Source organism: Contarinia nasturtii, unplaced genomic scaffold (assembly GCF_009176525.2).
Source record: "Contarinia nasturtii isolate CC-2019 unplaced genomic scaffold, AAFC_CNas_1.1 Cnas_scaffold_1240, whole genome shotgun sequence".
In the NCBI taxonomy this organism is placed as follows: Eukaryota; Metazoa; Arthropoda; class Insecta; order Diptera; family Cecidomyiidae; genus Contarinia; species Contarinia nasturtii.
Genome location: NW_022198581.1, coordinates 5154501 through 5170659, shown reverse-complemented (window position 1 = coordinate 5170659; position 16159 = coordinate 5154501). Strand labels below are relative to the sequence as shown.

General features: G+C 32.6%; 1 protein-coding gene across 1 annotated transcript in view; it reads left to right on the top strand.

The window, feature by feature from the left end:
• Positions 1–16159, top strand: part of LOC116345119 — a 176494-nt gene that overhangs the window by 84318 nt on the left and 76017 nt on the right. Inside the window, exon 6 of the mRNA XM_031774207.1 lies at positions 3982–4125. Within this exon, the coding sequence (XP_031630067.1) occupies positions 3982–4125 (144 nt within the window). The remainder of the gene's footprint in view (positions 1–3981; positions 4126–16159) is intronic.

The window sequence follows — 16159 nt, the reverse complement described above, 5'->3', positions numbered from 1 at the left end:
TATACATTTGAACCAGTGAACAATCATTTTGTCAACGTACATAACATACCGTAAATATTCATGACTATATATATAGTAAATATGCAGCAATGTGAATGGTGCATAACATTTATCAAATTGCACCGGTTTCGAATATTAACTACACACTTTTGCAGTTCGTCATTCAAATAAATTATTAGTTAAAGAAATATTCATTTTTAGCCTAATTTTTTTCCTATCCAATAATGAAAACAATTATTAATTTTATTTTGTGTTGTGTGTATTTCACATCGCTGTTGCATACAAATTTTGGAACATTCGCCATTATACAATCAACTCATACAAAACTGCATTTATTTGAAGTGATTTTTCAAGTTCGGAGCCCATACGGTTTTTCGTGCATGAGTTTTCGACTGTTTTCATGAGTTTGGGTTCAAGTTGAAGTTTATTATTGAGGTCAGACCATATATTGAGCATAGATATTTATCCGAGATATTTTGTGAGTATCCGATAATTAACGCAACACTCCATGCATTATTGCTCCTTCTAAACGAACTGTGTACAACACTTGAATCGACGTGTTTGACTTAAACACAATTCGTTTGAAGGAGAAATAATGCACAGATGATTGATGAATGATTGAAATGATGATCTATGAACATCGATGCTTGTACGAGCGAGCATCTTTGTGTGAGTATATAGCACAAAATATCCCGGATAAATATCTATGCTCAGTATATGGTCTGATTGAGGTTGATGAAGTTGGGAATATCAATATCGAGTGTTTTGTAATACACTACATTTGCTTATTTATTTAATCGAACGCAATGCGTATTATAAAGGTTTAATTGGTTTTGGATGGAGAGCTCTTGTTGGATTACAAAATAGTGTCAATGCGAGAATATAACAGAAATTGTGTGATTTAAAAATAATATATGTATAAATGGGTTTAGTTCACTGGGTTCAACCTAGTTTAACGCCCATATGAAAAATAAATCGGAGTGATTTTTGCAGAATGCTGAAACGTGCCTGAGGCTTCGCAGTGAACGCTTAATACAATATTTTCTGTCAAAATAAATAGAATTCAGTGTATGGCTAGTATTTTGCTCATATAGGAAATTTCATTCGGTCTAATGAATTGCACACACACATATAAAATTGTGAGAAATATTTAATGTTAAACATAATTATATTAAATTGATAGATTTTACCGTATGCGGTAATTTTGAACTAAATGTGGTGAAAATTTCAACTTGAAGTGTATATGAACCTGTAAATAAAATATAGAAATTTGCTCGCATTGTATTTAAAATTTTACGCAAGCGAATAAAATGTAACGTTGAAACTTCAAAAGGCACTATTATGATACAAACTGCTGACGCATGCATATAAATTTTGTTTATTTTCAATGAAAACTTTAAATGCAATATGCGTGGAAATTAATGTATTTCATTTTCAGATTAATATAATCTGTAGTTTAATTGAGTTTAATTTATTCAGGGGCGTTGCCAGCAGGGACCAAATACTATTTTTTTTACAGAGTTTCTCTTTTAAAACGAGGTTATTTCTAGTAGCCTTTTATGGCTTTTGTCATAATCTATCCAGTTCGAGACATCAAATCAAAGGTTTTGTTGGCGTTGATTCTAACCTCATAAACTTTTTTTTGATTTACTAATATGTCATAATTCATTCACTTCGATTTCTACCAAAATTTACTTTTGTTTGATATATAACATAGAAATTATCAAACATTTGAGAAGAAATATGGATAATTTTGAGTGACACTGTATTTTCGATGTCCTCGATTTGTTGAAATTGTCCTCATTTTTCATTTGCCTTGCCCCCCTCTCACGGAATTCCTGGCGATAGCCCTGAAAATATTTCAATTTTGTATTAGAGATTTAAGTTTTCCGCAATTTTGTGTGTGTACAAAGTGAAATAAAATGCCAAAGCCCTTTATTGTGTTTATCAAATATAGAGAGTCCTATTTGACAGCACTAAAATACCTCGTTTAAAGTCAATACAACGTCAGTAATGTGTATTAGAACAATTCACGCTTCATGTATACTCGGCACATCATCGCTGCTTTACGGAATATCAGCCGTTGATTTCACTGCGAACTGTCGTGCATCTAATGCATGTATTTGCTCACAGCCATACACAGTTAAAGAAAGTTCGCACAAAAGAGAATGAAACATTCACATATGGCTACTTGATGTTTTTTGGCCATGTCGCAGTGAATTCTACTGCTGATATTCGCCTGAGCAGCGAAGATTGTTGAGAAATATTGATTTCTCTATGAATCTGAACAATATTATTATTGAGAAATATTAGATTCTAGATGAATCGAACTAATATTGTGTTAATGATTTAAACAGGTTAATATATTCGCTTGCACATATATACAAAGCAGTAAAAATGAAACTAAATTTGAAATACGAATGTTAATGATTCATATATTGATAAAGTCAATCCCACTATATGTACTATTTTCTATTATTCTAAATTTGTATAGATACCAATACTTTTCATAAATAAAATCACTTCAAACTTAGCTCTGCTAAACACAACAAAGATGAGCCGAGTGTACACGAAGCGTGAATTCTTCTAATACGCGTAGTAAAAGTCGTATTGGCTTTAAACGAGACGTACGGCAAACGTGTACAAGAGAGAGAGAGAGAGAGAGAGAGAGAGAGAGAGAGAGAGAGAGAGAGAGAGAGAGAGAGAGAGAGAGAGAGAGAGAGAGAGTATAAAACGTGCTCAACGATGCGGTAAACGTGGTAGTTTCAATGAACATTTAACTGTGAACAAAAAAAAATGTTCAAATAAAATGCTGAAGCAGCTTTGGTTTACACGCTCCCTTGTCATCGAATTTCATTGAACCATCCGAACACAATGCAATCGTATGTGCTCTGAAACAAAATTAAAATAAAAGCTAATGGTGGTATCTGAAGTACCTTAAACTGTTATACGATGCATATGTGCTTCACTCACAAACACCGCTAAATTATGGTACAATGAATGACTGAATAAATGAAAATGTTTCCCAAATTTGATTAAATACATTTTTCCAAAAGGAAGCATTGATGGAAGAACACGCGTCTCTTCCTCATCATGAAAGATAACGGTAGTTTCTTTTTTTTTTGTTTTAATGTTGGTTTCTTCTTGGTACTGTACAACATTTAATATCCGGACTCTAACAAAATTTGCCACTCACCGTGCTTTTTCCATTTTGTCATTATTTCACTCAGTCATTTTACCACATTTTATTTACTTTTGTATGAATATTGCATAAATACATTTTTTTATCACTATAAAATTTAATTCCACATTAAAACTATATATAAAATATATGACATTTTATCATTATGTTTTACGTCGTTTTATGAATGAGTATGTGTGTTGCACTCAATTTAAGTTGTTGGTTTGTAGAACGATATATTAAATGGTTGAGTGTATCGTTATGTAAATATCAAGCGCAATGATATCAAACACGTTTGTGTACTGGAATTGTGCTATAACAAATTCGAATGCATGCAATTTTGCTACTTATTTTAATATGATATTTTACGATCCTTTTTTATTTTTAATTTATGAGGGACTATTTCCTAATTTTTTTTTATCTTATATTACTTATTCGCTTTCAATAGAGGCGAGAAAAAGAAATCATAGCATTTAGGGGGCAAAAAGGCGTTTGTCAATTTTTATTATGTTATCAGTTCGTCCCATTTCGACTATCCATTTTATGTGTTACGAGGTTTGCCGTACCATCTCTGGACAAACCATTATCAAACAAAAATCTGCGTAATAAAACGTTTCCATTTTATGGCAAACAAGTGTTTGTCCGTTTTTCATCATTTATTTTTGTTTGTATTTCACTTTTTTTTTTCGCTCGGTTTCCAATTTAATATTTTCAGTACTGCAAGTTCAATTGGATTTTCATTCATATTAGTGCAATATAATTTTTTTTTAATTGTTTGTTTTTCTCTACCCCCACCACAGTGTGAACCAATCTCCGGGCTGGGATTTCGACGTGGCTCATACAAATGTGTTTGCCGCAAAGGATTCTACTTTCCCGATACGAATTTATCGCAAAAATATTTCAACGGCAGCACTTTAGAAGAGGAATATGAAAAATTAATGCTGGTGAGTTTCATTTTCATTCATTCATATATTAATTCATCTGAATTCATGTTCGTCTATTTGAAAATCGTTGAGTTTGTTGCGCTACTTCAGCAAATGAATTACAAGCTACTTTTTTTTTTTCGCTGTCATTGTTCATAGAGTACGTTTATATTTTATTGTTGGTACATGTGCGACTCTCTCAATTACATTTTTCAACTCACATAATTTATATACACGTATATTGCGCGATAAAATGGACGTAATATTGTTAACTGGCTGGGCTGTTGTTTATTTCTTTATATAGTGTTGTGCGTCTCTTTTTACGTTCCAGTCACGAATTCATTAGCATGCTAACAAAACGCAAAAATGATGATGACAGTGGTGGTGGTGGTGGTGGTCTTTATTTCATTCTCGTAAATGTAAAGCGTGCCCGTAAACACTTTGCTTCTACATTTACTGTTTATTAAACTCCACTATCATTGTTATCATTGTTAAACTAGAAAAGGAAGACGGCGAATGGGAGAATGAAAGAAATATGAATTGGGCGGATATTGTCCGAAGAAAATAAAAATTAATCAAGTGGCCGAAAAAAAATACAGTCGGAAATACAATTATTTGCTCCAAGTATATAAAAAATGGAATCATTGCTTAAATTAAAGCAGAGGAGTTACGTATGTTAATTTGTACTTATTCAATCGAAACATATAATGTGTTTGGTCATGAAATTGTTAAACAAAAGCACCTTTACATGCAAACCAAATAAATACGAAACAATCCCTTATTTTCAATTAGAACAAAAGTATTGTGCGCGAACGAGTCTTTTATATAAAAAAATGTTGTCCCAAGAATTACAGCTTTAATATCTATCAATGAGATGGAAAATGGTGTAATCATAACATACATGAATGCGTAAAAGTATGTTATTAAAAGCAAAGTATGCTTCATTAAAAAGAGATTTTGGATTTTGGATCATAGACAATGCTTCTGAAACCAAATTAGCTAAATTTGAGGGTTCAATGTCAAGATTACCACTCGAGATTGAACCTTTTTTTTAAACAAAAAACATACTTGTTTGAAATCTTCTTAGAATTTTCGAAATTATCCTACCTTGAACTTGGACGCATCAACGACTCTGAGTACAGATAAGTGATAAGTTTCGTCGACACCTACTATGAACAATAAATTGATTTAAACAAAAATTCACCATGCTTCTCCATTCAAGCTAATTGGAATTGATATTTTGCGTCTAGAAGTAATGTGGAATGATTATTCCAGGCGATTCCCTATTTTAAAAGAACAACAGAAGGGGACAATTGAAGAGGGGAGCCTATTAAAATCAAGTTTTGCGTATTTGTTCCATTAAATAAACGAATGTTAAAGTCAATTTAGTGAATATTTGCATTGTTGAAAAATTCTATTATCATGATTAATTTGCCTATGCAAACGCTATACGTTTCCTTGAAATTGAAATGTACTGAGAATAAGAGAGATATAGAGAAAGAGAAAAATAGAAAACGCTCATTGTCTCGTTGTTATGCAGAGTGTGCGCGTGTCATTTCGAATTTTGATGAGTATTTTATGGTCATTTAATGTGAACCCAAAAGCTATTTTGTCATCTTCAGTTTGTTTTCATATATCAAATAAAACTTCGAATTGCAATTCAAATGATTCATATTCCCAATTTTCTTTTTTTTATGTGATTTTGAACTCAAATCACTCGAATTAAAAATTTAATTTCTTTATATGTATATTTTTTTTAAATACGCGAAACCATTTTTTTCTTCAGCATTTCATGATAAATAATATTCAGTGTGTTTGAGGTTTTTTGGGTTGCTACTGTCGTTGTTGTTGCTTTCGAATAATGTTTCGTTTTATTGCGCGATTGATATGATCGTTTTTGATTTTGTCCTGTACATAAGAGCCGGCAATTGCTGCTACCACTGTTGTGCACTCAATGAATTAGGATCAAATGGAAAAGCTTATGCGGATTACATTTCATGTTTTATGCGTTTGTTGATTCATCTTTTAGTTTCAATGAGAACGACCGGTCGTTTGTTTAGCTCTAGTTGAAAATGTTTTATTTAGATGGATAAAAATAAAATGAAGCGGATGATGGCATTTTTCGTCGAATAAAATATATATATATAACTGTTTAACTTGCAAAACGGAAATGCCATTTCATGTCTGGTGCAATTGCGAGTAAGCGAGATGTAGACAAGAAGAGCAAAATGGACGATAAACCAACGAACTGAAGTGAGAGTAAAACAAAAAGAGAAAGAAAACCGAAACTTTAAATGCGAAAAATCGGAACGATATACGAGCAATGGTACCATGGTAATACAAGCAGTTCGTCAGCATTAAGAAAGACATATGACTTGAATACGATCGAATTTACGAGCCAAAATTTTTCATCATCGTCCGTTTTTAAATTGCAATATGCTACAACGAGCTGAATGATTGTGACGCGGGCATTATGCGCATATCGATTGTGTATATTATCTCATTTCCACACATGAAAACCCCCATAAAACGAAGTAATAAAATTCAACGCAAAGCAACGAAAAAGCAAGAAAAAAAAACTATTATTCTACAGCAGCAAAGGCAGCAGCAGCAGTGGAAAAAAATATCCAGATTGCAGATTGCGATTGCAGATTTTTATCAAATCAGAAAGTAGTTGAAAGATCAAGAATCTGTCGTGGAAGTAAAATTGTTTGAAATTTTTACTATATATTGTTCATATATATATTTTTTTCGAAAGCTTTCAAAGTGTTCGATTTCTGTCTCCTTCTCACTCTCTTTCTCCCTCTGCCTTCGTGACAATCTTTTCGTTTGTTCAGCTTCAATTGAAGTGAATTTGTTCGAATAATAACGATAAATAAGCAACAACATTAGTTATTTTCTATCTTCAGTTGCTTGTATTATACACACGAATTACTGTACGTATATATGTTTCGGTGTTGGTATGAAGCAAATTGGATTTGATTAGGATTTATTATGAATTTGCCAAATGTATTTTTCTTCAATTTCCTGTTTCAAGGAGAGAAAAAAAAGACGAAGAAATATGTAGTGGTAGCGTATATATATATTTTTCATTTGGAAAAAGCTCGTCTCTACTAGAGTTGGCTAGTAGAAAGCGAATAAGCCAAAAGTGATAACAGAATAAAATGAAAACCGTGAAAGATAGGGCAAGATAGAAGAGGCACAGTATTTTCTCAACGTGATTGGCGCGCCGTATATGAGTACAACGATGTACGGGCACAAGAGAAGAAAAAAAGCTTGTAAACACACCAACTACACATTGAGCATCATAAATCTCTTCACACCAGATTTTTATTACATTTCACTTGGAATTTTTGTTGTGTGTTCATTTTCATTTTGCTTCGCATTCGACTGTTCTATATGTTTATTGTTAATATGAGTTTGTACGGAGTGCAAGCAAGCGTTTTACGGTGTACACCGTCGCCGCCACCACCGCGTCACTGCTGCCTCTATGCTGCCGTCACTATTTCATTTGCGATGGTTATGTTTTTGTCACTATTTCATTTGCGATGTGTGTGTGTGTGTTTTTTCTCTTCTTCTCTCGGTTGTCCTTCGTTCCGAACTTAAGTCCCTCGCTTCGTTGATTGTTTTCTACTTTTTATCATTTTCTATCTTTGTTGTCTTGTTTGGCATGCCGCTTTTTCTGTTGCTTTCTTTTTCTATCTCGTCCGTTGCATTCTTTTTTCTCGTGTCTGTGTAGATTTGTGCCGCTTAATTTGACCCCCCGGAACACACATGGTTCAATGTGATAGAGATTTAATATTTTATTACTGGCAAATAAATATAGGCATCATACTGTGTAGATGAAAATACGGAACAAGACAGCAAATAAAAATAACAATGTGTACGCGTGTTTAAATCCGTAAATTGCTAGTGTGCTTTAGTTATTTGTTGTTTATGCATGTATGTGTGAGTGTTTATATATATATTTCGTTTACACCGTTTTCCCCTACTCTGAGTGCCACATTTAGTTTCTTGAGGCACACATAAATTTACAATTTGAAAGTATAGCAGTTGTAAGAATATATAGTGCCGGAGGCGGAGAAGGGATGACAAAACAACAAAAAAAAACATTGAACAAATAAAGCGATGAAAAACATACTTATGATACCATTTAGCAAAGTTTTATGGTCGACATTTGCTGGTGAAAAATTAATTTTAATCCGTGCCAATTTGATGATTTCGACTATTTTTCGACACTATGACCAAATTTCATTAGGCTCATTCGTAGCAATATCTCTTGTCGATAGCGATTTCGACACTAACATTCATTTTCTCTCTTGCTCTTTCTCTGTTTATCGTCGTTTTTTTTAGATAAATTTATAGCAACCCATAAAAACTCACCATTATTACCAACAATGATACAATTCTATTGTATTTTTGGTAGCTTCACGGAACGAAGAAAGTAAAAACGCAGAAACACTAAAACGCAGAAAAATAAACGCAGAAAAAATAACACAGAAAAAAAATCGCAGAAAAAAAAACGCAGAAAAAATAAACGCAGAAATCAAAAATGCAGAAAAATAAACGCAGAAAACCAAAAATGCAGCAAAATAAACGCAGAAAACCAAAAATGCAGAAAAAACGCAGAAAAATGTAAAATAGATAGATAAACCGTGATGGTTGACCTCAATAGCAGCGTTAAATGTTGTTACACTGAGATGGACATGTCAGTCGAGATCTCATTTTAAATTCCTAAGATTTTTAAGACAAAAATATTTTTGTTCAGTCTATCAAAAAAAGAAACCTCTGTCGAGATGAAGAACGAAAGACGAAAACAAAAGAAGCCATAAGAAAACCATAGATTTATTGCCTAAAACGATAAAAAATAAAATTCACATATAGCTGGCGCTGCATTCTATGCAAACTTGTTTTCCGTTGCAACGGACTAAGTGGAAAGTATACGCTTATTACATAGAATGTAGTGACAACTATACGTGAATTTAATTTTTTTATCATTTTAGGCAGTAATCGCTTCTTTGAAACACAAAAATTCTGATATCAATTTGGTGACGAAAATAGTTGGTAGATATTTTTTCTGTGTATTTTGAATTAAAATGAATATATATTTAGAACGTTGATTACACTTAAAGTAAAATAAAGAGTCTTAGGAGGTACTCTTAATTTTGATTGTTTCTTCAAACTTTCAGAATGTAATTTTTTTGTGTAGAAAACAACCTGTGCAAAGTTTCACGTCATTAAGGTAGCATTGGTTTTATAATGTTTTGTTAGAAAATAGAATACTTTCAAATGTCATACAAATGAGTTCATCATGAAAGTGTGAAAAATCTTTTACGAGTACTTCTGCTATTAAATTAAAGAATATTTCGATGCTAAAGTTTGAACATATTTTTTGGCCTCGAACTTAACGCCGCTTGAAAGGCTTTAAAAATCGAACAAATATTATTTTGAACTAGCTTAATAAAATACGCATCTTCCACCGTGCGGAAAAGTTCGTCTTACTCCTGTAAGACTCTTCATTTTACTTTAAGTGTAATCAACGTTCCAAATATATAAATGTATATTCGTTTTAATTCACAATAAACAGAAAAAATATCTACCAACTATTTTCATCACCAAATTGATATCAGAATTTTTGTGTTTCAAATTTTGTTTCCGTCATTCGTTCTTCATCTCGACAGAGGTTTCTTTTTTTGATAAGCTGAACAAAAATATTTTTGTCTTAAAAATCTTAGGAATTTAAAAAGAGGTCTCGACTGACATGTTCATCTCAGTGTAACAACATTTAACACTGCTATTGAGGTCAACTATCACGGTTTATCTATCTATTTTACATTTTTCTGCGTTTTTTCTGCATTTTTGTTTTTCTGCGTTTATTGTGCTGCATTTTTGGTTTTCTGCGTTTATTTTTCTGCATTTTTGTTTTCTGCGTTTATTTTTCTGCATTTTTGATTTCTGCGTTTATTTTTTCTGCGTTTTTTCTTCTGCGATTTTTTTTCTGTGTTATTTTTTCTGCGTTTATTTTTCTGCATTTTAGTGTTTCTGCGTTTTTATTTTCTTCGTTCCGTGAAGGAACCGTATTTTTCGCACTAGCTTTCGTGACAGTTGTTTTGGTTTTTTTTTACTTTATTTTCTATCTGTTTTATGCGATGTATGTGTATGTGATTGTTAAGTGGTGAGGCGTCTGTGATCACGAGGTATATACACGACGATGTTAATTAATTTGGGATTTCAGAAGAAGCACATCGCTTGTTCGAGATACTTATGTCATGTATGATTTATGTGAGAGCAAAATGTGAATTTTATTGTCTGGCATTTGGTGTAGCGGTTCATACATGCTGGTCGCAAAACAAATATAACCATTAATAATTTTACTATCAATTCCAAAGAAAATTAAGCGAACCCATAATCCTTTTTCTAACTGAGAAAACACAACTCACTTTCATTTCACTTTCAAAGGCGTACATAAACACAAATGTGATTGTGTGTATGTGTGTGTGTGTGTGTGATTCAATTCATTGGTTTGATTACGATTTAATCAATTGTCATTGGCATAACGCCGAAGACAATCAGCCATCGTATATAATATCGTAAAATGCCCTTTGTCGTTTTAATTGCTTGTTTTGGTTGCTCATCTTGTTTATGAACATGTATTTATCGTTAAATCATTTGATTTCTTGGTTTTCGTTTAGAAGACCAACGCACAAAATACACACCAAAATCAATCACATAAAAATGCATTTGACCATCAATAAAATCATTTGAAGAGAACTCATGAATAAACCAAATAAATTCTTAATGAACATTTGCCGTAACAATACATATAAATGAAAATGGGGACTTTTTTTATTAGAAAAGTTGTGATCGATATGCATGTATGTGTGCCAGGTCTCTGCTTAACATTTTGGTAGAGTTTATTAATAAAAAAAATGTCAATAAAATAACCCTCAAAAAATGCCATTAAACAATATTGTTCTGATGGGGTTTTATTTTGATCTTCCTAATGTTACTCACATTACGATTATTGGATATATTTTTTTTCTCATTTTGCCACACCAACTTATTCCAGAGAGTGATCGAATACTCATTTATTTCCTATTTTAATTCCTTATGCTTCGAAAATCAGACAAAAATGCCAATATATTCGAATATGGAGCGTATGGTGTATGTATGGATATTGGCAATGCTTTTGATTCGTTGCATGCGGTTTATGTCAGCCAATATGAATACATTCACTCTGTCTATCATCTAGTTAGAGTCAAGTCAGCTATTTTCGCCTGGAATTTATAGCAAAAAAAAAATATTTTATTACACTCAATTACATGATTCGGATGAGATGTGTATGGGTGTGTTTGTGTGTCAGTCTATGTGAATAGAGAGCGTTACACATCATATGCGGCCCAATGCTTTCGAAAATCGAAAGTACATCAAGCTAAGTGGTGTATATTGTATGGAAAATCGAATGAAATGTGTGATGATGATGATGCTTTCCCATACCATTAGCATCGGCACACCGACTGTGTGAATATGTGTTCGCATTTTCCGAAAATGGCAAACGACAATCGGGTATATCGAGTATTTATTTCGTATAACAAGAAAATAGGCTACTTCATAAATGTATGTTAATGATAGTAAATGATGTCTAATTTGTTCTTATTTGCCATACATAAGAATTGTGTGATCACATATTCACAACATGTATACACAATCTACAAAGGCGGCCAAGAACTAATGAACTCCAACAATGTGAAACGTATCGTTATCATCGTCCTATTGACTTGACAATCTATGGCAATAATTCACTATTTTCACTCGATTTATAAATGAAATGCAACAATATACAAATATCGACTTCCGGTGTACATGGAGGGCGGCGTTGTTTTTTTTTCTTCTTACATTCTCGTATTCCGACCTGTATGTGTGTGAGTGTTGTGGCAGTATAAAGTTATGGTCCCAACACGATATAAATTCCCATTAATGTGAAACATACTTTGAACTACTAATTTTTGGAACAACATACCAAGATATGTTTGGTGATTCGCTTCTACACATTTCGATGAACATTATAGGCAAAGAATGAAATAAGAAAAACATAAAATCATCGATAGCTCTGCTAGAAAGTAAGTTTGAATTTTAAAGAAAACCAATGCCAACAACGTTGCTCTCATGTGAACCGATGTGAACAATGAGTATAACATTTTGAAGATAGACACACATATCCTAGATCTTTTGAAAAGATTGGAAAATATTGCAGTCAAATGCCACAATTGCAAATTGAGATAGCCAGACAGACAGTAGCGTAAAAGTGGATGTAAATTGAATACGTACATAGAAAATGGTTGAATAGCAATTGTGAGCTGAGCATATTCGATGGCATGTATGAAAGTGTGTTCAAGAATTTATATAAATGTGTTTCTATATGTGTACGAACCGCAAGCCATTATTGCATTGTGAATGCCTTACAATGCCAATGTTAAACGTGTCTATAATGATACACGGATGTGTCGAGATAATGGCCATAATCATGAAAATTAAGGCATAGTTGTAGACATTGCATTTTGACTTGTGGCAAATTTACCAAAAAAAAAAAACCAAAAGAAAATTAAATGAAGAAAAAAAGACCAACTTCAAAGAATTTGGTGTAGGCAAGTGTGAAGGAAAGGAAAATAGAACAAACGATAATATTGCGAAGAGAAACGAGGTGCCGTGACAAAAAATGATTATATTGTATGTGGTTACGAAGCACTTATGGCAAACCAAAACAAAAGCTTCGCATACTTTAATTAAGAAATTACAATATTTTCCGTAGCTAAACAAGTATAGATTGTGGGCTCCCATTTTCATTCCCTCTCCCATTGCTCTTGTTCATTCGTTTGAAAATTGTTGTCGTTTCTTTGTTTATTTCCATCGCTTGAATGTCGCAAACGATTTCTTTGCGCTTCTTCATTAGACAATAAATTAGTCACATGGCTCTTAATTACAACGTTACACATACTCAAATATACAAAAATACATTCTACGGAGACCAATATCATTTCGAGAAATGTTTACAAAGTTATTGTTCTTTTCATTTCTTTCGTCGTGAAAGATTTGGTTTTTTCATTGCAATACTCATTCAAAAACATTTTAATGTGGAAAACGACAGCGACACAGAGATAGAGGCAATGAATCGGTAATAAAAGTCGTCTGCTATTGACACTAACATGTATTATTATATGAAAACATTGAAGACAATCAATCTGTTTTGCTAAAACAATGTTCGCATACTATACTACTTGGCGGAATGCTTTTATATATATAAATTTGCAAGTGGGCTCAACGATACCAAGCGTACACGTATGCATTAAGTGTGTTACAAATAAAAAGACGAAACGGCTCGACGAAATCGACAGCAAAAAAAAATAGTTAGAAAAAAGAAACAAAACAACAGACAAAAGAATGAGCAAGAAAAATTAAAAGAGATGACTCGTGAACAGACAAGCGATATAGATTCAAATAAAAGATACAGAAGAGAGAGAAATGTCTTTGAATAAATGTGATATGTTGCTCATGAAACAACAAGAAACAAAACTTTCAAACCAAACATAAATAAAAAAAAACATTCTGCGCGTGTAAACCACCAAACAAAACAAAAGAAAAAATTCATGGGGAAACCGAGATATATGAATCACCACTGAAAAGTATATAAATATATGTATATCATTGCCATCGTACACGCAAACTGATTGGAACAATGAGCATTGTTGTATATCAGCGCCATGTTCTTGAAGTTGGCAGAATGGTTAAACATCATATTTTCAGTGGTAGATTTCGGTGTGAATGGTGCCATTTCTAAACAACATACAAATATTTTCAATGGATCAGGTGCACACGATTACAGTGGTTGTTCTCTCATATCTGAAGTATTTGGTGGTACTTGGCGCCACCGTTTATGCTTTCTTGCGTGTGTGATTGCCATCAAACAATATATATTTTTATATTCAAGTGATCTTACTGTTACTAACATCAGTACTTTATAAATACTGTTTACACACACCAAAGTTGGCTGAAGTTCAAAACATGTACTCTAGAGCACCAATGACACATCAATATTGCACCAGCACAAAGATGAACTATATAAAACGAAATGACGGAAAAAATAAATGTTTTCACATAAGATCCCGCACAACAAAATATAAGAAATAAATACATTTATCTGTCCTCTTTTTTAGTATTAATATAGAGCAGGTTTTTCTCTCTCTTTTTCCACTCAAACATTGTTACGCACACTATATAAAGACCAGTGTCAAATTTTGTATGAAATCTATAATGTTTTGATTTGTATTGCATGTTCATGTGGCGCTGTAAACAGTGTGTGTCCAAACATTAACATGCCATAAATGGCGAATGCAAATCAAAACATTATAGATTTCATACATTATTCGGCAGTGGTCTTTGATAAAGACTTACAAGAATATACACACACACACGGTATATGTATAGAAATGTGAAGAGGATGCAATGCTATCAACTGACATAGAGTACGGCAACGATGAAGAAAACGAATGTTTTCAGCGGAGAAATAGAAATCCTTCTACTAATTTTACGGTATGACAAAATATAAATAATTGCTATGGGAATTGTTAGAGTACAATCCATATCCACTTGGCATTTATATTTTGAGATTTCAACTTATGTTTCAAGTGCATAAATGTCAATTGTTATTGTTGCTGCTATTTATGCTGTTGCGGTCAGTATTTGTGACACAGTGAACAGTGTATATAAATTATATCTGATGTTTGTATACATTCATATGGCGATCTTCTTCTTCACCGCCCTCTCTCTCTATCTCTTTCGGAAATTACGCTCGCTCATCATCATTGCATAAATGATAATTCTGAATATGAGAGAAAAAAATCTTCTAAATGTTTGGCATATTCATGTGGCACTCGCAAATATTGTATCAGAATTATACGCAATTGAAGAATGCTTCTGATTTGATTGTAATATTGTTTTCAATATGTCTAACATATTTTGTATAATTAAATAAAAATAGATTGAATTTGGGTAATTGCAAATTGCATACTACAAATTTAGATGAATGACATCAAATAAAACGTGGTACACTTGATATCAATGGAACAAAATACTAATTATAAGTAAAGAGGTTTATTTGATTCCGTGAACTTCAAAAATTTAACATCCATATGCCATTATGGAAATATGTTGAACGCCTGTCTGCACCGTGTATCTACCATACATTCAAATTGTAAATGAGCTCGCAATATATGTATTCAAAATTGTAAATATGTATTCAAAAGTGTTATTAATCAAATTTTGAATGTTTCAAATGAATAATAATCACTCTTAAGCACAACATATTCATTCAATTTGTATTTTTTAAATAGCACGCGATTTGAATTTTTTTGAATGCTCACCGATTTATATTACATAGAATTGTACGTCTTTTGAAGCTTAAAAGCTTACCATATTCACTACTCGTAGCTTATGACATATTAATTACGCGTCGGATTTTACAGCGGATGGCAGTTCACGCGAGCAACGAAACCATCTTAGTGTGGTGAAAAGTTGACTCTCTATATATACACGAAATTTCCAAAATCTCAATCTGGAAGACCTTCCGGAGAGATTGATGTATGGCAAAAAAGGATCATAGATTAAGAAAAAACATCGAAGTTTAAAAATCGATGCATTTGTCTCTAAAAATTGGTCCTTTGAAAAAATGGTAAAAAAAATTCAGTTGGCGATAAATGATGTCGTTGAACCATGAAACATTGACATCACTTCAGTTTCAACACTTGTTCTTCACCTTGGCAAGGATTTTTTATATGTAGTAACGAGTAGTTCCCCTTTATTAAATCTCCATTGAATTTGATTCCATTGCCATCGGTACAATAAAGTAATAGCATTTAGCAAAGAATGAAAGTGTCAAGTATACTTTGTTCCATCAATTAACTTACGAAATGGTAAAGTTTTGCTATTATGAAACAACTCATATCATTGAACTTTATTTGTAGTCACACATGCGCACGGTTTTTTGATCAGGGGGGGGGGG